The sequence below is a fragment of the Procambarus clarkii genome, chromosome 24, assembly GCF_040958095.1.
Source record: "Procambarus clarkii isolate CNS0578487 chromosome 24, FALCON_Pclarkii_2.0, whole genome shotgun sequence".
Taxonomy (NCBI): Eukaryota; Metazoa; Arthropoda; class Malacostraca; order Decapoda; family Cambaridae; genus Procambarus; species Procambarus clarkii.
This window is the reverse complement of record NC_091173.1, coordinates 36238074-36262245: the sequence shown is the minus strand read 5'-3', so window position 1 is coordinate 36262245 and position 24172 is coordinate 36238074. Positions and strand designations below refer to the sequence as shown.

Genomic DNA, 24172 nt, shown 5'->3' with positions numbered 1-24172 from the left:
GGGACTAGTCTAGTGGCATACCTTTTGACTTTTTCCAGCTTCGTCTTGTGCTTGACAAGGTACAGGCTCCATGCTGGTGCCGCATACACATGTGTGTGTGTGTGTGTGTGTGTGTGTGTGTGTGTGTGTGTGTGTGTGTGTGTGTGTGTGTGTGTGTGTGTGTGTGTGTGTGTGTGTCTGTGTGTTTGTGTTGTTGGTCACGATTTCTTTGGCGATGGTCTTAACAAACAACCTTAACAGCTTTAACAAACAACACAGAAATCATGGATAGATACAGCGATAGCAGGAGGCTCGACATAAGCGAGGCACTACACATCAAAAAGTCAACACCAGCAATCAACAGTCAATTACGCGTAACTATATTCTACCCACTCCAAGACGCCGACCCAACATAAGAGCAGCAAGAGAAAGTGTGGGCCAATACTCCTTCTGCAGTTACTTTCATTCGTATGCCTTTCATGCCCCAATTAATACCCACCTCACCCAAAACATTTGTGTCATATCACTTCACCCAAAACAAATGGCAACCGCAGATCAACATAGGCTGCCGAAGGAGGCATGGTCGATATAGGGAACTATTGAAGTGAAAGAAAGCTTTTGACATCACCAGATCGTTGGACACGTAACTGATGACATCAGAGAACATTCTCGTTGATGCTTTACTAGATATTCTCGTTGATGCTTTACTAGATATTCTCGTTGATGCTTTACTAGATATTCTCGTTGATGCTTTACTAGATATTCTCGTTGATGCTTTACTAGATATTCTCGTTGATGCTTTACTAGATATTCTCGTTGATGCTTTACAAGATATTCTCGTTGATGGTTTACTTGATAAACGACGGGTAAAGTGGGGTGTTGGATTTTCAACTTTGTATCAAACAGAATGTAGAGAATGACGGTCAATCAAGTAAGATTAAGCCCAAGTGCAGTGAAAAGCTCTGTATCCCAGGGCACAGTCCTGGCACCGCTGTTATTTATCATTCTTATTTCGGATATAGAGAGAAATACTAGTCACAGCTTCGTGTCATCCTTTACAGATGATAAAAAAATCAGCATGAAAATTTCATGCGTAGAAGACACTGAAAAACTGCAGGCAGATATAAATAAGGTCTTCGATTTGGCAACTGAAAACAACCTGATGTTTAATGGTGACAAGTTCCAGGTACCAAGGGATGATGGACACGAGGAAGGTAAACGAAACACAGGGCACAGGACACAGGGTACAGGACACAGGGTACAGGACACAGGGTACAGGACACAGGGTACAGGACACAGGGTACAGGACACAGGGCACAGGACACAGGGTACAGGACACAGGGTACAGGACACAGGGTACAGGACACAGGGTACAGGACACAGGGTACAGGACACAGGGTACAGGACACAGGGTACAGGACACAGGGCACAGGACACAGGGTACAGGACACAGGGTACAGGACACAGGGTACAGGACACAGGGTACAGGACACAGGGTACAGGACACAGGGTACAGGACACAGGGTACAGGACACAGGGCACAGGACACAGGGCACAGGACACAGGGTACAGGACACAGGGCACAGGACACAGGGTACAGGACACAGGGCACAGGACACAGGGTACAGGACACAGGGTACAGGACACAGGGTACAGGACACAGGCCACCGGGTACAGGACACAGGGTACAGGACACAGGGCACAGGACACAGGGTACAGGACACAGGGTACAGGACACAGGGTACAGGACACAGGGCACAGGACACAGGGTACAGGACACAGGGTACAGGACACAGGGTACAGGACACAGGGTACAGGACACAGGGTACAGGACACAGGGTACAGGACACAGGGCACAGGACACAGGGTACAGGACACAGGGTACAGGACACAGGGCACAGGACACAGGGTACAGGACACAGGGTACAGGACACAGGGTACAGGACACAGGGTACAGTACACAGGGCACAGGACACAGGGTACAGGACACAGGGTACAGGACACAGGGTACAGGACACAGGGTACAGGACACAGGGTACAGGACACAGGGCACAGGACACAGGGTACAGGACACAGGACACAGGGTACAGGACACAGGGTACAGGACACAGGGTACAGGACACAGGGTACAGGACACAGGGTACAGGACACAGGGTACAGGACACAGGGCACAGGACACAGGGTACAGGACACAGGGTACAGGACACAGGGTACAGGACACAGGGTACAGGACACAGGGTACAGGACACAGGGCACAGGACACAGGGCACAGGACACAGGGTACAGGACACAGGGCACAGGACACAGGGTACAGGACACAGGGCACAGGACACAGGGTACAGGACACAGGGTACAGGACACAGGGTACAGGACACAGGCCACAGGGTACAGGACACAGGGTACAGGACACAGGGCACAGGACACAGGGTACAGGACACAGGGTACAGGACACAGGGCACAGGACACAGGGTACAGGACACAGGGTACAGGACACAGGGTACAGGACACAGGGTACAGGACACAGGGTACAGGACACAGGGTACAGGACACAGGGCACAGGACACAGGGTACAGGACACAGGGTACAGGACACAGGGCACAGGACACAGGGTACAGGACACAGGGTACAGGACACAGGGTACAGGACACAGGGCACAGGACACAGGGTACAGTACACAGGGCACAGGACACAGGGTACAGGACACAGGGTACAGGACACAGGGTACAGGACACAGGGCACAGGACACAGGGTACAGGACACAGGACACAGGGTACAGGACACAGGGTACAGGACACAGGGTACAGGACACAGGGTACAGGACACAGGGTACAGGACACAGGGTACAGGACACAGGGTACAGGACACAGGGCACAGGACACAGGGCACAGGACACAGGGTACAGGACACAGGGTACAGGACACAGGACACAGGGTACAGGACACAGGGTACAGGACACAGGGTACAGGACACAGGGTACAGGACACAGGGTACAGGACACAGGGTACAGGACACAGGGTACAGGACACAGGGCACAGGACACAGGGTACAGGACACAGGGTACAGGACACAGGGCACAGGACACAGGGTACAGGACACAGGGTACAGGACACAGGGTACAGGACACAGGGTACAGGACACAGGGTACAGGACACAGGGCACAGGACACAGGGTACAGGACACAGGGTACAGGACACAGGGTACAGGACACAGGGTACAGGACACAGGGCACAGGACACAGGGCACAGGACACAGGGTACAGGACACAGGGTACAGGACACAGGGTACAGGACACAGGGTACAGGACACAGGGTACAGGACACAGGGTACAGGACACAGGGTACAGGACACAGGGCACAGGACACAGGGCACAGGACACAGGGTACAGGACACAGGGTACAGGACACAGGGTACAGGACACAGGGTACAGGACACAGGGCACAGGACACAGGGTACAGGACACAGGGTACAGGACACAGGGTACAGGACACAGGGTACAGGACACAGGGTGCAGGACACAAGGTACAGGACACAGGGTACAGGACACAGGGTACAGGACACAGGGTACAGGACACAGGGTACAGGACACAGCCAGACACAGTCCTAGAAGGAAAGCAACACGTAAAAGATCTGGGAAATATGATGTCTGACGACCTGACATTTAGTGAACATAACCGAGCTGTAATAACTGGTGCTGTCCCTTCTTGATTATTGCACGGTACTTATTTCCGCTTTCAGAGTGGGACAGATCTCTGAATTAGAGGGAATACAGAGAACATATACGACACACATAGACACGATAAAACATTAAAATTATTAGGACCGTCTCAAAGCTCTCAAAATGTACTCTCTGGAAAGGAGGCGAGAGAGGTATGAAACAGTATACATGGAAGATACTTGAAGGCCAGGTCCCAAATCTGCACAGCAGAATAACAAGATACTGGAACGAAAGATACAGAAGGAAATGCCGAATAGAACCAATGAAGAGCAGAGGTGCCATAGATACAATCAGAGAACACTGAACATCAGAGGTCCACAGGTGTTCAACACCCTCCCAGCAAACGTTAAAAATATTGTTGGGACAAATGTGGAAGTCTTCAAGAAGCACTTACATAACTGCTTGCAAGAAGTGCCGGACCAACCAGGCTGTAGTGGATATGTAAGCCTGCGGGCCGCTCTAAACAACAGCCACATCACCATGTACTCACACAACAGTAAACAGGACCATGTACTCATTCAACAGTAAACAGGACTTTGTACTCACTCAACAGTAAACAGGACTATGTACTCACTCAACAGTAAACAGGACCATGTACTCACTCAACAGTAAACAGGACCATGTACTCACTCAACAGTAAACAGGACTATGTACTCACTCAACAGTAAACAGGACCATGTACTCACTCAACAGTAAACAGGACCATGTACTCACTCAACAGTAAACAGGACTATGTACTCACTCAACAGTAAACAGGACCATGTACTCACTCAACAGTAAACAGGACTATGTACTCACTCAATAATAAACAGGACCATGTACTCACTCAACAGTAAACAGGACTTTATACTCACTCAACAGTAAACAGGACTATGTACTCACTCAACAGTAAACATGACCATGTACTCACTCAACAGTAAACAGGACCATGTACTCACCTCTCCAAGTGACTTCCAGTATCGTTCCAGCCGAGGCGTTCCACGTGGTCGCTCACCAGTCTAACCATGAACCTCTGAAACATCACAGGTCTTGTTATACAGGACTTGTTATACGCAGGACTTGTTATACAGGACTTGTTATACGCAGGTCTTGTTATACACAGGTCTTGCTATACACAGGACTTGTTATACACAGGACTTGTTATACACAGGTCTTGTTTTACACAGGACTTGTTATACACAGGTCTTGATATACACAAGACTTGTTTTACACAGGACTTGTTTTACACAGGTCTTGTTATACACAAGACTTGTTTTACACAGGACTTGTTATACACAGGACTTGTTATACACAGGACTTGTTATACACAGGACTTGTTATACACAGGTCTTGTTATACACAAGACTTGTTATACACATGTCTTGTTATACACAAGACTTGTTTTACACAGGACTTGTTATACACAGGACTTGTTATACACAGGTCTTGTTATACACAGGTCTTGTTATACACAGGACTTGTTATACACAGGACTTGTTATACACAGGTCTTGTTATACACAAGACTTGTTATACACAGGACTTGTTATACACAGGACTTGTTATACACAAGACTTGTTTTACACAGGACTTGTTATACACAGGACTTTTTATACACAGGTCTTGTTATACACAAGACTTGTTATACGCAGGTCTTGTTATACACAGGACTTGTTATACACAGGACTTGTTATACGCAGGTCTTGTTATACACAGGACTTGTTATACACAGGACTTGTTATACACAGGTCTTGTTATACACAGGACTTGTTATACACAAGACTTGTTATACACAGGACTTGTTATACACAGGTCTTGTTATACACAGGACTTGTTATACACAGGTCTTGTTATACACAGGACTTGTTATACGCAGGTCTTGTTATACACAGGACTTGTTATACACAGGACTTGTTATACACAGGTCTTGTTATACACATGTCTTGTTATACACAAGACTTGTTATACGCAGGTCTTGTTATACACAGGTCTTGTTATACACAGGTCTTGTTATACACAGGACTTGTTATACACAGGACTTGTTATACACAGGTCTTGTTATACACAGGACTTGTTATACGCAGGTCTTGTTATACACAGGTCTTGTTATACACAGGTCTTGTTATACACAGGTCTTGTTATACACAAGACTTGTTTTACACAGGACTTGTTTTACACAGGTCTTGTTATACACAAGACTTGTTTTACACGGGACTTGTTATACACAGGACTTGTTATACACAGGACTTGTTATACACAGGACTTGTTATACACAGGTCTTGTTATACACAAGACTTGTTATACACATGTCTTGTTATACACAAGACTTGTTTTACACAGGACTTGTTATACACAGGTCTTGTTATACACAGGTCTTGTTATACACAGGACTTGTTATACACAGGACTTGTTATACACAGGTCTTGTTATACACAAGACTTGTTATACACATGTCTTGTTATACACAAGACTTGTTATACACAGGACTTGTTATACACAGGTCTTGTTATACACAGGACTTGTTATACACAGGTCTTGTTATACACAGGACTTGTTATACGCAGGTCTTGTTATACACAGGACTTGTTATACACAGGACTTGTTATACACAGGTCTTGTTATACACATGTCTTGTTATACACAAGACTTGTTATACGCAGGTCTTGTTATACACAGGTCTTGTTATACACAGGTCTTGTTATACACAGGACTTGTTATACACAGGACTTGTTATACACAGGTCTTGTTATACACAGGACTTGTTATACGCAGGTCTTGTTATACACAGGTCTTGTTATACACAGGTCTTGTTATACACAGGTCTTGTTATACACAGGACTTGTTATACGCAGGTCTTGTTATACACAAGACTTGTTATACGCAGGTCTTGTTATACACAAGACTTGTTATACGCAGGACTTGTTATACACAGGACTTGTTATACACAGGTCTTGTTATACACAGGACTTGTTAAACACAGAACCCAACCACATCCACTCATTTGCCCAACCACATCCAATCAAGTGCCCATCCACATCCAATCAAGTGCCCATCCACATCCACTCATTTGCCCAACCACATCCAATCAAGTGCCCATCCACATCCACTCATTTGCCCAACCACATCCAATCAAGTGCCCAACCACATCCACTCATGTGCCCAACCACATCCACTCATGTGCCCAACCACATCCACTCATGTGCCCAACCAATGCTTGACAAAATTTACCTCACGTCCGATATAATAATTAACAATGTATTCCATGAATCAACAACATTATTTGGAATCCAATATTTATCGAAGTATTTTGAGAATGTAAATTAATCCTGTTTGTATCCATTGCCACGTGTTCTATTTAGCAGTGATCTGTTTTAAAGCCATAATAATATAACCCATGTTATGCTTAGGTAGCTGATACCACAGTGTAGTCCCTCCCCTCTCCCTGTTATACACCTACTGAAGCTCTCTTCTCAAGACAACTCGTAATGTTGGAGATTAGCTTTGTGGGAGAGTTGGGAGGCAGATGTGGCAGTGTATGACGACAGCTGCTACACTGCAGGTGTGGCAGTGTCTGACGACAGCTGCTACACTGCAGGTGTGGCAGTGTCTGGCCACAGCAGCTACACTGCAGGTGTGGCAGTGTCTGGCCACAGCAGCTACACTGCAGGTGTGGCAGTGTCTGGCCACAGCAGCTACACTGCAGGTGTGGCAGTGTCTGACGACAGCTGCTACACTGCAGGTGTGGCAGTGTCTTGCCACAGCAGCTACACTGCAGGTGTGGTCCGGTCTACACCATACACTAGTACACAATGCCCCCCCCCACACTATACACCAGTACACAATGCCCCCCACACACTATACACCAGTACACAATGCCCCCACACACCATACACCAGTACACAATGCCCCCACACACACACCATACACCAGTACACAATGCCCCCACACACCATACACCAGTACACAAAGTTCGCACACACAATACACCAGTACACAATGTCCCCACACACGCCATACATCAGTACACAATGTCCCCACACATACCATACACCAGTAAACACTGTCCCCCACACCAGTACATAATACCCCCCGCACCATACACCAGTACACAATGTCCCACACACACCATACTCCAGTATACAATGCCCACACCCACACCATACACCAGTACATAATGTCCCACACACCATACACCAGTACACAATGTCCCCACACACACCATACACAAGTACACAATGTTCCCCCACACACACCATACACCAGTACACAATGTCCCCACACACACCATACACAAGTACATAATGTTCCCCCACACACACCATACACCAGTACACAATGCCCCACACACCATACACCAGTACATAATGTTCCCCCCCACACACCATACACCAGTACACAATGTTCCCCCACACACACCATACACCAGTACACAATGTCCCCAAACACCATACACCAGTACATAATGTTCCCCCACACACACCATACACCAGTACACAATGCCCCACACACCATACACCAGTACATAATGTTCCCCCACACACACCATACACAAGTACACAATGCCACACACACCATACACCAGTACACAATGTCCCCACACACACCATACACCAGTACACAATGTCCCCACACACACCATACACCAGTACATAATGTTCCCCCACACACACCATACACCAGTACACAATGCCCCACACACCATACACCAGTACATAATGTTCCCCCACACACACTATACACCAGTACACAATGTTCCCCCACACACACCATACACCAGTACACAATGTTCCCCCACACACACTATACACCAGTACATAATGTTCCCCCACACACACCATACACCAGTACACAATGCCCCACACACCGTACACCAGTACACAATGCCCCACACACCATACACCAGTACACAATGTCCCCACACACACCATACACCAGTACACAATGTTCCCCCACACACACCATACACCAGTACACAATGCCCCCACACACACCATACACAAGTACATAATGTTCCACACACAACATACACCAGTACACAATGTCCCCACACACACCATACACCAGTACACAATGTTCCCCCACACACACCATACACCAGTACACAATGCCCCCACACACACCATACACCAGTACACAATGCCCCACACACAACATACACCAGTACACAATGCCCCCACACACACCATACACCAGTACACAATGCCCCCACACACAACATACACCAGTACACAATGCCCCTACACCATACACCAGTACACAATGCCCCCACACACACCATACACAAGTACATAATGTTCCACACACAACATACACCAGTACACAATGTCCCCACACACACCATACACCAGTACACAATGTTCCCCCACACACACCATACACCAGTACACAATGCCCCCAAACACACCATACACCAGTACACAATGCCCCACACACAACATACACCAGTACACAATGTCCCCACACACACCATACACCAGTACACAATGCCCCCACACACAACATACACCAGTACACAATGCCCCTACACCATACACCAGTACACAATGCCCCACACACACCATACACCAGTACACAATGTCCCCTCACCATACACCAGTACACAATGCCCCACACACAACATACACCAGTACACAATGCCCCCACACACAACATACACCAGTACACAATGCCCCCCACACAACATACACCAGTACACAATGCCTCCACACACACCATACACCAGTACACAATGCCCCCACACACCATACACCAGTACACAATGCCTCCACACACCATACACCAGTACACAATGCCTCCACACACACCATACACCAGTACACAATGCCCCCCCTCACCATACACCAGTACACAATGCCCCCACACACCATACACCAGTACACAATGCCTCCACACACCATACACCAGTACACAATGCCTCCACACACACCATACACCAGTACACAATGCCCCCCCTCACCATACACCAGTACACAATGCCTCCACACACACACCATACACCAGTACACAATGCCCCCACACACCATACACCAGTACACAATGCCTCCACACACCATACACCAGTACACAATGCCTCCACACACACCATACACCAGTACACAATGCCCCCCCTCACCATACACCAGTACACAATGCCTCCACACACACCATACACCAGTACACAATGCCCCCACACACCATACACCAGTACATAATGTTCCCCACACACACCATACACAAGTACACAATGCCCCACACACCACACACCAGTACACAATGTTCCCCCACACACACTATACACCAGTACACAATGTCCCCACACACACCATACACAAGTACACAATGCCACACACACCATACACCAGTACACAATGTCCCCACACACACCATACACCAGTACATAATGTTCCCCCACACACCATACACCAGTACACAATGCCCCACACACCATACACCAGTACACAATGCCCCACACACCATACACCAGTACACAATGTTCCCCCACACACACCATACACCAGTACACAATGTCCCCACACACACCATACACCAGTACACAATGTCCCCACACACACCATACACCAGTACACAATGTTCCCCCACACACACCATACACCAGTACACAATGTTCCCCCACACACACCATACACCAGTACACAATGTTCCCCCACACACACCATACACCAGTACACAATGCCCCACACACCATACACCAGTACACAATGCCCCACACACCATACACCAGTACACAATGCCCCACACACCATACACCAGTACACAATGTTCCCCCACACACACCATACACCAGTACACAATGTCCCCACACACACCATACACCAGTACACAATGTCCCCACACACACCATACACCAGTACACAATGCCCCTACACCATACACCAGTACACAATGCCCCACGCACACCATACACCAGTACACAATGTCCCCTCACCATACACCAGTACACAATGCCCCCCACACACACCATACACCAGTACACAATGCCCCCACACACACCATACACCAGTACACAATGCCCCCACACACAACATACACCAGTACACAATGCCCCCACACACCATACACCAGTACACAATGTCCCCTCACCATACACCAGTACACAATGCCCCACACACAACATACACCAGTACACAATGCCCCCACACACAACATACACCAGTACACAATGCCCCCCACACAACATACACCAGTACACAATGCCCCCCACACCATACACCAGTACACAATGCCCCCACACTCACCATACACCAGTACACAATGCCCCCTCACCATACACCAGTACACAATGCCTCCACACACACCATACACCAGTACACAATGCCCCCCACACAACATACACCAGTACACAATGCCCCCACACACCATACACCAGTACACAATGCCCCCACACTCACCATACACCAGTACACAATGCCCCCACACAACATACACCAGTACACAATGCCCCCCACACACCATACACCAGTACACAATGCCCCCACACAACATACACCAGTACACAATGCCCCCCACACACCATACACCAGTACACAATGCCCCACACACCATACACCAGTACACAATGCCTCCACACACCATACACCAGTACACAATGCCTCCACACACACCATACACCAGTACACAATGCCCCCCTCACCATACACCAGTACACAATGCCTCCACACACACACCATACACCAGTACACAATGCCCCCACACACCATACACCAGTACACAATGCCTCCACACACCATACACCAGTACACAATGCCTCCACACACACCATACACCAGTACACAATGCCCCCCCTCACCATACACCAGTACACAATGCCTCCACACACACCATACACCAGTACACAATGCCCCCACACACCATACACCAGTACATAATGTTCCCCCACACACACCATACACAAGTACACAATGCCCCACACACCACACACCAGTACACAATGTTCCCCCACACACACTATACACCAGTACACAATGTCCCCACACACACCATACACAAGTACACAATGCCACACACACCATACACCAGTACACAATGTCCCCACACACACCATACACCAGTACATAATGTTCCCCCACACACCATACACCAGTACACAATGCCCCACACACCATACACCAGTACACAATGCCCCACACACCATACACCAGTACACAATGTTCCCCCACACACACCATACACCAGTACACAATGTCCCCACACACACCATACACCAGTACACAATGTCCCCACACACACCATACACCAGTACACAATGTTCCCCCACACACACCATACACCAGTACACAATGTTCCCCCACACACACCATACACCAGTACACAATGTTCCCCCACACACACCATACACCAGTACACAATGCCCCACACACCATACACCAGTACACAATGCCCCACACACCATACACCAGTACACAATGCCCCACACACCATACACCAGTACACAATGTTCCCCCACACACACCATACACCAGTACACAATGTCCCCACACACACCATACACCAGTACACAATGTCCCCACACACACCATACACCAGTACACAATGCCCCTACACCATACACCAGTACACAATGCCCCACGCACACCATACACCAGTACACAATGTCCCCTCACCATACACCAGTACACAATGCCCCCCACACACACCATACACCAGTACACAATGCCCCCACACACACCATACACCAGTACACAATGCCCCCACACACAACATACACCAGTACACAATGCCCCCACACACCATACACCAGTACACAATGTCCCCTCACCATACACCAGTACACAATGCCCCACACACAACATACACCAGTACACAATGCCCCCACACACAACATACACCAGTACACAATGCCCCCCACACAACATACACCAGTACACAATGCCCCCCCACACCATACACCAGTACACAATGCCCCCACACTCACCATACACCAGTACACAATGCCCCCTCACCATACACCAGTACACAATGCCTCCACACACACCATACACCAGTACACAATGCCCCCCACACAACATACACCAGTACACAATGCCCCCACACACCATACACCAGTACACAATGCCCCCACACTCACCATACACCAGTACACAATGCCCCCACACAACATACACCAGTACACAATGCCCCCCACACACCATACACCAGTACACAATGCCCCCACACAACATACACCAGTACACAATGCCCCCCACACACCATACACCAGTACACAATGCCCCCACACAACATACACCAGTACACAACTATACTGACCCTGAAGTAGGGGTAGACTTTAGTAGTCCTGAGGAGCCTGGCCATACGGTCGAGGTGAGAGGTGACGGTGCTCCAGGCGATGTAGTGGCTCTCACTCCTCATGTAGGCCACCAGGGAGAGGGCGGTGTCGTAGGGCAGGTAGCCCGCACCGGCCAGGTTGAAGGCGTCGTCCAGCAGACCCGCTCTGTCTGTCACGTTCAGGACCTGCAGGGAGGAGTTGTTGTAGTTGTTGAAGGTGGGTGGTTGTTGTGAGGGGTAGTGGTTGGTGATGGTGTGTGGTTGTTGTGATGGTAGTGGTTGGTGATGGTGGGTGGTTGTTGTGATGGTAGTGGTTGGTGAAGGTGTGTGGTTGTTGTGATGGTAGTGGTTGGTGATGGTGGGTGGTTGTTGTGATGGTAGTGGTTGGTGATGGTGTGTGGTTGTTGTGATGGTAGTGGTTGGTGATGGTGATGACTGTGCTGGTGGTGGTGATGACTGTGCTGGTGGTGGTGATGACTGTGCTGGTGGTGGTGATGACTGTGCTGGTGGTGGTGATGACTGTGCTGGTGGTGGTGATGACTGTGCTGGTGGTGGTGATGACTGTGCTGGTGGTGGTGATGACTGTGCTGGTGGTGGTGATGACTGTGCTGGTGGTGGTGATGGTGGTGATGACTGTACTGGTGGTGGTGATGACTGTGCTGGTGGTGGTGATGACTGTGCTGATGGTGGCGATGACTGTGCTGATGGTGGTGATGACTGTGCTGGTGGTGATGACTGTGCTGGTGGTGGTGATGACTGTGCTGGTGGTGGTGATGACTGTGCTGGTGGTGGTGATGACTGTGCTGGTGGTGGTGATGACTGTGCTGGTGGTGGTGATGACTGTGCTGATGGTGGCGATGACTGTGCTGATGGTGGTGATGACTGTGCTGGTGGTGATGACTGTGCTGGTGGTGGTGATGACTGTGCTGGTGGTGGTGATGACTGTGCTGGTGGTGGTGATGACTGTGCTGGTGGTGGTGATGACTGTGCTGGTGGTGGTGATGACTGTGCTGGTGGTGGTGATGACTGTGCTGGTGGTGGTGATGACTGTGCTGGTGGTGGTGATGGTGGTGATGACTGTACTGGTGGTGGTGATGACTGTGCTGGTGGTGGTGATGACTGTGCTGATGGTGGCGATGACTGTGCTGATGGTGGTGATGACTGTGCTGGTGGTGATGACTGTGCTGGTGGTGGTGATGACTGTGCTGGTGGTGGTGATGACTGTGCTGGTGGTGGTGATGACTGTGCTGGTGGTGGTGATGACTGTGCTGGTGGTGGTGATGACTGTGCTGGTGGTGGTGATGACTGTGCTGGTGGTGGTGATGACTGTGCTGATGGTGGTGATGATTGTGCTGGTGGTGGTGATGACTGTGCCGGTGGTGGTGATGACTGTGCTGGTGGTGGTGATGACTGTGCTGGTGGTGGTGATGATTGTGCTGGTGGTGGTGATGACTGTGCTGATGGTGGTGATGACTGTGCCGGTGGTGGTGATGACTGTGCTGGTGGTGATGATGATTGTGCTGGTGGTGGTGATGACTGTGCTGATGGTGGTGATGATTGTGCTGGTGGTGGTGATGACTGTGCCGGTGGTGGTGATGACTGTGCTGGTGGTGGTGATGACTGTGCCGGTGGTGGTGATGGTTGTGCTGGTGGTGGTGATGACTGTGCCGGTGGTGGTGATGGTTGTGCTGGTGGTGGTGATGACTGTGCTGGTGGTGGTGACTGTGCTGGTGGTGGTGATGACTGTGCCGGTGGTGGTGATGGTTGTGCTGGTGGTGGTGATGACTGTGCTGGTGGTGATGACTGTGCTGGTGGTGGTGATGGTGGTGATGACTGTGCTGGTGGTGGTGATGACTGTGCTGGTGGTGGTGATGACTGTGCTGGTGGTGGTGATGGTGGTGATGACTGTGCTGGTGGTGGTGATGACTGTGCTGGTGGTGATGACTGTGCTGGTGGTGGTGATGGTGGTGATGACTGTGCTGGTGGTGGTGATGGTGGTGATGACTGTGCTGGTGGTGGTGATGACTGTGCTGGTGGTGGTGATGGTGGTGATGACTGTGCTGGTGGTGGTGATGACTGTGCTGGTGGTGGTGATGACTGTGCTGGTGGTGGTGATGACTGTGCTGGTGGTGGTGATGACTGTGCTGGTGGTGGTGATGACTGTGCTGATGGTGGTGATGACTGTGCTGGTGGTGGTGATGGTGGTGATGACTGTACTGGTGGTGGTGATGACTGTGCTGGTGGTGATGACTGTGCTGATGGTGGCGATGACTGTGCTGATGGTGGTGATGACTGTGCTGGTGGTGATGACTGTGCTGGTGGTGGTGATGACTGTGCTGGTGGTGGTGATGACTGTGCTGGTGGTGGTGATGACTGTGCTGATGGTGGTGATGACTGTGCTGGTGGTGGTGATGACTGTGCTGGTGGTGGTGATGACTGTGCTGGTGGTGGTGATGACTGTGCTGGTGGTGGTGATGACTGTGCTGGTGGTGGTGATGACTGTGCTGGTGGTGGTGATGACTGTGCTGGTGGTGGTGATGACTGTGCCGGTGGTGGTGATGACTGTGCTGGGTTCCAGAACTTTTGTTTTTTTCTTGTTAGTGTATTTGTAAACAATGATCACTTGGCGGTAGGTGGAGTCGATGGTTCTCGTGAGTGATGAGTTGTGGTGAGTGATGAGTTGTGGTGAGTGATGAGTTGTGGTGAGTGATGAGTTGTGGTGAGTGATGAGTTGTGGTGAGTAATGAGTTGTGGTGAGTGATGAGTTGTGGTGAGTAATGAGTTGTGGTGAGTAATGAGTTGTGGTGAGTGATGAGTTGTGGTGAGTAATGAGTTGTGGTGAGTAGTGAGTTGTGGTGAGTGATGAGTTGTGGTGAGTGACGAGTTGTGGGGAGTGGTGAGTTGTGGTGAGTGATGAGTTGTGGTGAGTAGTGAGTTGTGGTGAGTGATGAGTTGTGGTGAGTGATGAGTTGTGGTGAGTGATGAATTGTGGTGAGTGATGAGTTGTGGTGAGTGACGAGTTGTGGTGAGTGATGAGTTGTGGTGAGTGACGAGTTGTGGTGAGTAATGAGTTGTGGTGAGTGATGAGTTGTGGTGAGTGATAAGTTGTGGTGAGTGATGAGTTGTGGTGAGTGATGAGTTGTGGTGAGTGATGAGTTGTGGTGAGTAATGAGTTGTGGTGAGTGATGAGTTGTTATGGTTGGTGGTAGCGAGTACTCACCAAGTTGTGCTTGCATGGGTTGAGCTTCAGCTCTCTGGTCCCGACTTCGATCTGTCAATCAACAGGTGTACAGGTTCCTGAGCCTATTGGGCTCTATCATATCTACACTTGAGACTGTGTGTTGAGTCAGGCTCCAGCACATCACTGCCTAATACATCCCATTTGTTAACTACCGTGACACTAATGTCTCTGTGGACCATTTGAGTACAAAGTTTCCACCTGTGTTCCCTTGTTCGTGTTCCACCTATGCTAAATGGTTTATCTTTGTCCACCCTATCAATTCCTTTGAGAATTTTTTCTGTGGTGATCATATACGTCTCTCCTAACCCATCTGTCTTCCAGAGACGTGAGGTTTAATTCGGGTAGTCTTTCCTTGTAACTCATACCTCTCAGTTATGGGACCATTTTGGTGGCATACCTCAGAATCTTCTCTAACCTTGTCTTTTGTTTAACTAGGGGTGGACTCCAGGCTGGAGCTGCACACTCTAGGATTGATTTGACATATAGTATCCAAGATTCTGAATAATTCCGCACACACGTTTCTAAAGGTAGTTATTATCTTGGCCAGTCTAGTATATGCCACTATTGGTACCCTTTTGACGTGGGCCTCTGGGGACAGGTTCGGTGTGGTATCAATCACCAGATCTTTCTCTCTATTTGTCTCTTGCAGGATTTCACCTCCCAGATGGTATCTTGTGATCAGCCTCCTGCTCCCTTCACCTAATTTCATTACTTTACACTTTCCTGAGTTAAATTTTAGTAGCCATTATCTAGACCATTCCTCAAGTTTGTCCAGGTCATCCTGTAGTCTCTGTCTATCTTCATCTGTCTTGATTCTTCTCGTAATTTTGGCATCATCAGCAAACATTGAGAGTAATAATCGTTTACATATATCAGAAACAGGATAAGTCCAAGTACAGAGCCCTGTGGGACTCCGCTGGTGTCATCTCGCTACTCTGAAGTCTTCCCCTCACAGTTACTTGCTGTTGTTTGTTGTTATAGCTTCAGCTACTCAAAACAAAAAGTTCCAAATAGCACGGGCTATGGTGAGCACGTACTGGACTTGAATGGCACAGGAGACAAGGTGATCACGAAGTTACTCGTTGTTTCCTGTTGCTTAGATACTCCATTATCCACTGGAGCACCTAACCTTTACTCCTGCCTGTTGCTCCAACTTTTGTAACAGCCTCTTATGGAGAACAGTGTCAAAGGCTTTCTGACAAACTATGCCATAAGGCTTTCTTTTTCTTGACTAAATTTGGCGCGTGGTCATATAATTGTATGAGTCGTGTGAGGCACTGTTTACCATCCCTGAACCCATGCTGGCGGTGTGTTTCAAGCTCCTTCTCTTTACATCATCACCAGCTTCATCCTCGCCATCTTTTCCTTGAGAAAGTGGTGAGCGTGTGGTGGTTGATGGTGGAGGTGGTGTGAGTGTAGGGAGAGAGCATGTTGTTAGTGGTTGTGGTAGTTGTGGTACTGATGATGGTTGGCAGATCGTGGATAGTAGCGGTGGTAGAGTAATAACAATATTCTGATATTATTATCAGAAACAAAAGAGGCAGAGACGGAGGGAGAGAGAGAGAGAGAGTGGAGGGGGGAGGGTGCAGGGGAGAGAGAGAGAGTGGAGGGGGGAGGGTGCAGGGGAGAGAGAGAGAGAGAGAGAGAGAGAGAGAGAGAGAGAGAGAGAGAGAGAGAGAGAGAGAGAGAGAGAGAGAGAGAGTGGAGGGGGGAGGGTGCAGGGGAGAGAGAGAGAGTGGAGGGGGGAGGGTGCAGGGGAGAGAGAGAGAGTGGAGGGGGGAGGGTGCAGGGGAGAGAGAGAGAGTGGAGGGGGGAGGGTGCAGGGGAGAGAGAGAGAGTGGAGGGGGGAGGGTGCAGGGGAGAGAGAGAGAGAGAGAGAGAGAGAGAGAGAGAGAGAGAGAGAGAGAGAGAGAGAGAGAGAGAGAGAGAGAGAGAGAGAGAGAGATGCAGCTAACTACCTGAGAGTTGTTAAGGAGGAGGGAGATGAGGTGTTGCCACATGGAGGGTTGGTAGTTGACCCGGTAGTAGCCATAGTGGCCGAGGTTGACCTTGACCCAAGACGCGCCCGCCGGCTTCCTCAAGGTCACTGCCGGAATATAACACATTATCACAACACATCTTCAAAGAACTTGACGTAACTGAAAAATAAAGCTTGTTTTGAGAGATAAAGATATAAATAATAAAAGATAAATCCCAGAACTGAGGTTCATTGTATAAATAATACAATGAATGATAACACAGAAATTGTATAATGAAACCACCTACACTGCAAACCACCAACACTACAAACCACCTTCACTGCAAACCACCAAACCACCTACTCTGCACGTGTGGTGCAGTGTAGGTGCACGTACACTCCCGTGCACTGGGCACGTAAATGGCCGTTGAAGCACATTTGAGAAAAGAGAGCGTGTAGCAGTTTATAAGTGTAAGATTAAGGGAGAGAGAGCGGCGAGAGGAAGCAGGGAGGCTTGAGGTGGCCAGCCGCCGCCGAGCTGTCCCCATGGCAGCCATGGCAGCCATGGCAGCCATGGCAGACGCCTCGGGGACGCCACTTTGCTCGCCAAGCAAGTGGCCTGTGATTGGCCAAAAGGTATAGGCCTGAGGTGCGCGTCTCTCTGGCTAGTTTGAGAAGAGACGGTGAAGCCGGCACCCTGCCGGCCTGGCATCAGGACGGCATCCTGCCATAGACAGTATGCTGGTCAGACAGGGTTTCGACCAGCCAAGTGAAACTGGTGTCTCTAGCGGCTTCTAGTACATCTTCATATACTCGCACAAAGGATGAGGGTCCGCTGGGAACATACCAGAATCTGGGATCTCGTCGTATTTGGGTGTGATATAAAGGAAGTACATTAACTGGAAGGGAGAAGTGGGTAAGCCATACGAGCTGAGTGCAACACTGTCATAAGTCCCCGTCTCCAGCCATCAATCAGACTTCGTCTGATCTACTAGTGTCATTTAGCAGTAGAGAGATCTGGGAATATCTTGCCCAGTGCTCAGGGCAGTTTCCCCTACATATTTGTGGGAATTTCGGTAAACAGAAACGCTCACAGTGTTCGGTGCCCGTGTGTACGTGTACCACGCTTCGCCCTGAGGGAGCTGCGAAGCCGTCCTAGTGAAGGTGTACAAACTGAGCCGAGCCGTATGGGCTCCACACGGACTACTCTAGCCTAGCTATCGCCGTACTAAGAGACTACAGTGCTACAGCAGTGTGTGTGCATGAGAGGATGTGTGAATGGGCCGGCCGTATAATTGAGTAAGTACCCCCTGTGTCGTATTTGGTGATTTATATCTCTAAACCTGAATTCAAGGTCAGGTGATCCGCCAGCATTGTTCTTCAGTACCTGTTAGGTGAAGAGAAGCGCGAAGCACGTGAGATTTTCACCCCTAGATAACGTCATTGTCATCAAGGAGACGACTTTAGCTGTTGTGTGCAGACGTACGTGTGTGTGTGTGTGTGTGTGTGTGTGTGTGTGTGTGTGTGTGTGTGTGTGTGTGTGTGTATGTGTGTGTGTGTGTGTGTGTGTGTGTGTGTGTGTGTGTGTGTGTGTGTGTGTGTGTGTGTGTGTGTGTGTGTGTGTACTCACCTAGTTGTACTCACCTAGTTGTGTTTGCGGGGGTTGAGCTCTGGCTCTTTGGTCCCGCCTCTCAACCGTCAATCAACAGGTGTACAGATTCCTGAGCCTATCTGGCTCTATCATATCTACACTTGAAACTGTGTATGGAGTCAGCCTCCACCACATCACCCCCTAATGCATTCCATTTGTCAACCACTCTGACACTAAAAAAGTTCTTTCTAATATCTCTGTGGCTCATTTGGGCACTCAGTTTCCACCTGTGTCCCCTTGTGCGTGTTCCCCTTGTGTTAAATAGACTGTCTTTATCTACCCTATCAATCCCCTTCAGAATCTTGAATGTGGTGATCATGTCCCCCCTAACTCTTCTGTCTTCCAGCGAAGTGAGGTTTAATTCCCGTAGTCTCTCCTCGTAGCTCATACCTCTCAGCTCGGGTACTAGTCTGGTGGCAAACCTTTGAACCTTTTCCAGTTTAGTCTTATCCTTGACTAGATATGGACTCCATGCTGGGGCTGCATACTCCAGGATTGGCCTGACATATGTGGTATACAAAGTTCTGAATGATTCTTTACACAAGTTTCTGAATGCCGTTCGTATGTTGGCCAGCCTGGCATATGCCGCTGATGTTATCCGCTTGATATGTGCTGCAGGAGACAGGTCTGGCGTGATATCAACCCCCAAGTCTTTTTCCTTCTCTGACTCCTGAAGAATTTCCTCTCCCAGATGATACCTTGTATCTGGCCTCCTGCTCCCTACACCTATCTTCATTACATTACATTTGGTTGGGTTAAACTCTAACAACCATTTGTTCGACCATTCCTTCAGCTTGTCTAGGTCTTCTTGAAGCCTCAAACAGTCCTCTTCTGTTTTAATCCTTCTCAAAATTTTAGCATCGTCCGCAAACATTGAGAGAAATGAATCGATACCCTCCGGGAGATCATTTACATATATCAGAAACAAGATAGGACCGAGTACAGAGCCCTGTGGGACTCCACTGGTGACTTCACGCCAATCGGAGGTCTCACCCCTCACCGTAACTCTCTGCTTCCTATTGCTTAGATACTCCCTTATCCACTGGAGCACCTTACCAGCTACACCTGCCTGTCTCTCAAGCTTATGTACCAGCCTCTTATGCGGTACTGTGTCAAAGGCTTTCCGACAATCCAAGAAAATGCAGTCCGCCCAGCCCTCTCTTTCTTGCTTAATCTGTGTCACCTGATCGTAGAATTCTATCAAGCCTGTAAGGCAAGATTTACCCTCCTTGAATCCATGTTGGCGATTTGTCACGAAGTCCCTTCTCTCCAGATGTGTTACCAGGTTTTTTCTCACGATCTTCTCCATCACCTTGCATGGTATACAAGTCAAGGACACTTGTGTGTGTGTGTTTGTGTGTGTGGACACATGGGAAACATACAGAGTGTATTAGAACTAGGGCTAAGGGCCGTCCTAGAGAGTTTATACTCCATACTGGTGGGATTTTATGTGATTACATCTCTAGGTGAATTATGTCATGCCCCATGTCCACTTGTATAGTCTTCTGCCGGAGAGGAGAGCCAGTTCTGGCCATCATTTTCTTGGTAGAGTGACTTATGTAACACCGGAGATTTACTGGCATTTGATATTGTGGTGTGATACCAGTGTGTGTTTTTATACAAGTGTTATGTATTCCAAGGCTGCGATAAATTTAATTATCTATATATGTGGCTGACCCGTTTAATGTAATTTGGTGGATTTGTGGTGGAGCGAGAGTAACGTCGCTGTCGGGAGCGACAGCTGACACCTCTGTAGAGTAACGTGAATTTATGGGATTAATTATCAATTCGTGGGATCGCTAATCACTTGCCCAAGTTGACCGGGAGTGTTATCTCCTTAGTGTTCCACATTAGCGTTTAATAGCTGAGAACTACAGGTGAGATCAGCAAGTACTATATATAATTATAGTGTCACGAAACCTAGTACTAACCTAATATTACTTACCTAATTGTGCTTGCGGGGGTTGAGCTTTGTCTCTTTGATCCCGCCTCTCAACTGTCAATCAACTGGTGTACAGATGCCTGAGCCTACTGGGCTCCATCATATCTACATTTGAAACTGTGTATGGAGTCATCTGTTATCTTCTCTGACACTGAAAAAATTCTTTCTAGCGTCTCTGTGGCACATCTGGGTACTAAGTTTCCACCTGTGTCTCCGAGTTCGTGTCCCACCCGTGCTGAAGAGTTTGTCTTTGTCCACCCTGTCAATTCCCCTGAGAATTTTGTAGGTGGTTATCATGTCTCCACTTACTCTTCTGTTTTCAGGGACGTGAGGTTCAGCTCCTTTAGCCTTTCCTCGTAGCTCATACCTCTCAGTTCCGGGACGAGCCTGGTGGCATACCGCTGAATAGTGTGTTATTGCTGTGGTTGCAGCAAATTAGAACATACGTGTTCTAATTATTCGATCACCGTGTGTGTTATTGCTGTAGTTCAGCAAATTGTTTGGACCGTGTTCTAATGATTTAGATCACCGAGTGTGTTTTTTACTGGTGTTCTACAGTAATTGTCAATTGTAACGGATTGTAATTGTTTTAGATCATCGAGTGTTGATTTATTGTGTGGTGGGTGAACATGTCATTGGGACGAGGACTTGGTGTTATTATTCTGTATGTTTGGTTGTCATCCAAGTCCAGAATTCAGTGAATGTTGATTGAGAGGGAGATTAATGTAAGGTCACAAAGGGAACACCCATTGCTTATAGAAGAATTGTTCATAAGACAATTTGAGTTAACGTATGATACGTTTGGGCAAATCCACAAGGGACGTGACGAGGATTCGAACCTGCGTCCGAGAGCATCCCAGATGCTGCCTTATTCGACTGAGCTACGACAAGGTCAAAAGGAGTTCAAACCGAAGTTCTACTGAACTTACTGGATCCTGCAGCCTCTCCGAGGCACAAACCAGGGTTTTACACAACTCCCCCCATGCACTCGAGCTATGTCAATAGGCCGTTCTCCCTCTTCGCCCTTACTTCATTACACACAGAAATCACAATTGCGTGATGCATCAAATGAACAAATCCACAAGGGCCGTGACGAGGATTCGAACCTGCGTCCGAGAGCATCCCAGACGCTGCCTTAATCGACTGAGCTACGACATGGTCAAAAGGATCCTCGAATCCTCGTCACGTCCTTGTGGATTTGTTCATTTGGTACATCACGCAATTGTGATTTCTGTGTGTAATACGTTTGGGTTAATTATTTTCCAAGGAACAGCTGTGTTGGTCGGTCAGGGAGCCAAGTCAAGCAGCCACTTCAGGAAAAGTCAGACAGGTTGTAGGAATTTCGGGAGGGCTGAAGTCTTGCATTTTAAGTACTGTCTGTTGCAAATTATCTGTCAATTGGACAGGTGATACGGGTTCACGGAAGTCAAGGTAATTAACTCCGATCAGGGTTGATCGACTCACATGAAAGCTCCATTGTTGCATTAACGTAACGTCAGTTATTAATATCTGTCAGTTGGACAGGTAATTTGATTGACTCTTGGGAGAGTAAAGTCATTGTTAAGTAATGTAGACGTGGTGATTAGTTATCGGCCCGTGGGATTGCACTAGTCACCTGAGTTCATTGGGGTATGGAAGACTCCAGAGGGAATTCATTTCGCTGATGTCATAATTGCTGAGCCAGCGTGAGAGGTGACGTATTTGTGTATAATTAATTATTGATCTTCGAGATAGTAATTAATTGCTTGAGGATAGTCAAGGATGATTGCCGTCCTCTTAGCACTTTGGACATAGAAATTGTAGTAAATTATCGAATGGATGATAGTAACCGATAACGTAACTCCCGCTGGGATTAATCAGCTGTCCATAGTACAGGGATTAATGGGGATTATTCGCCGAACGCTTGACGGGTAAATTGTTTGTCTAATTCCGAGTTACGAGTGACAGTTGTACAGTTTAATTTGTCTGTGGGAGTCAAGATTAAGTTAACTTAAGTGCTCTATTAATATTAACGTAATCAATTAGTCATTGATTGTTGATCGTCTGATAGACGAAGTGTTAACGTAAGAATTTAATTAAGGAGGGTTGCTGGCGTTGCCAGTAACCCCATTAGTCATTGTCATGTCATTGATAGGCTGCTGTCTTGAAAGCATTGCAACTGCTACTGCAGGGAAAAGCTGCAAAGAGTGTAAAGTAACAGGAGGAGGTTACTGGAGGCGTGTCTCCTAACCTACCTCGTTGTTGTTGCATAGTGATTATAGATTAATATGTTTTGCTTGGTTGATTCCTCTGTGATCACTCAATATGTTCAAGTTAGTTCATTTGTGCAGCACTCGTGGCTGGTGTCGAGCTGTCAGTAAAGGTGTCACAGGAAGGATTTCGAGTAATCTCACTCCACTCATATTACTAATTTACATTTGTTCTGCCATGTTGCCTGAAATTATTATT

General features: G+C 48.3%; 2 protein-coding genes across 3 annotated transcripts in view; one reads left to right on the top strand and one right to left on the bottom strand.

The window, feature by feature from the left end:
- Positions 1 to 24172, top strand: part of LOC123761547 (glutamyl aminopeptidase) — a 705879-nt gene that overhangs the window by 475325 nt on the left and 206382 nt on the right. The gene's annotated exons all lie outside the window — the stretch shown is intronic.
- LOC138368250 (glutamyl aminopeptidase-like) overlaps positions 1 to 24172 on the bottom strand; it is a 56632-nt gene that overhangs the window by 27468 nt on the left and 4992 nt on the right. Inside the window, exons 3-5 of the mRNA XM_069330801.1 lie at positions 18133 to 18260; positions 12916 to 13119; positions 4633 to 4706 (exon numbers count right to left, since the gene is read on the bottom strand). Coding sequence (XP_069186902.1) covers positions 4633 to 4706; positions 12916 to 13119; positions 18133 to 18260 — 406 coding nt within the window. The remainder of the gene's footprint in view (positions 1 to 4632; positions 4707 to 12915; positions 13120 to 18132; positions 18261 to 24172) is intronic.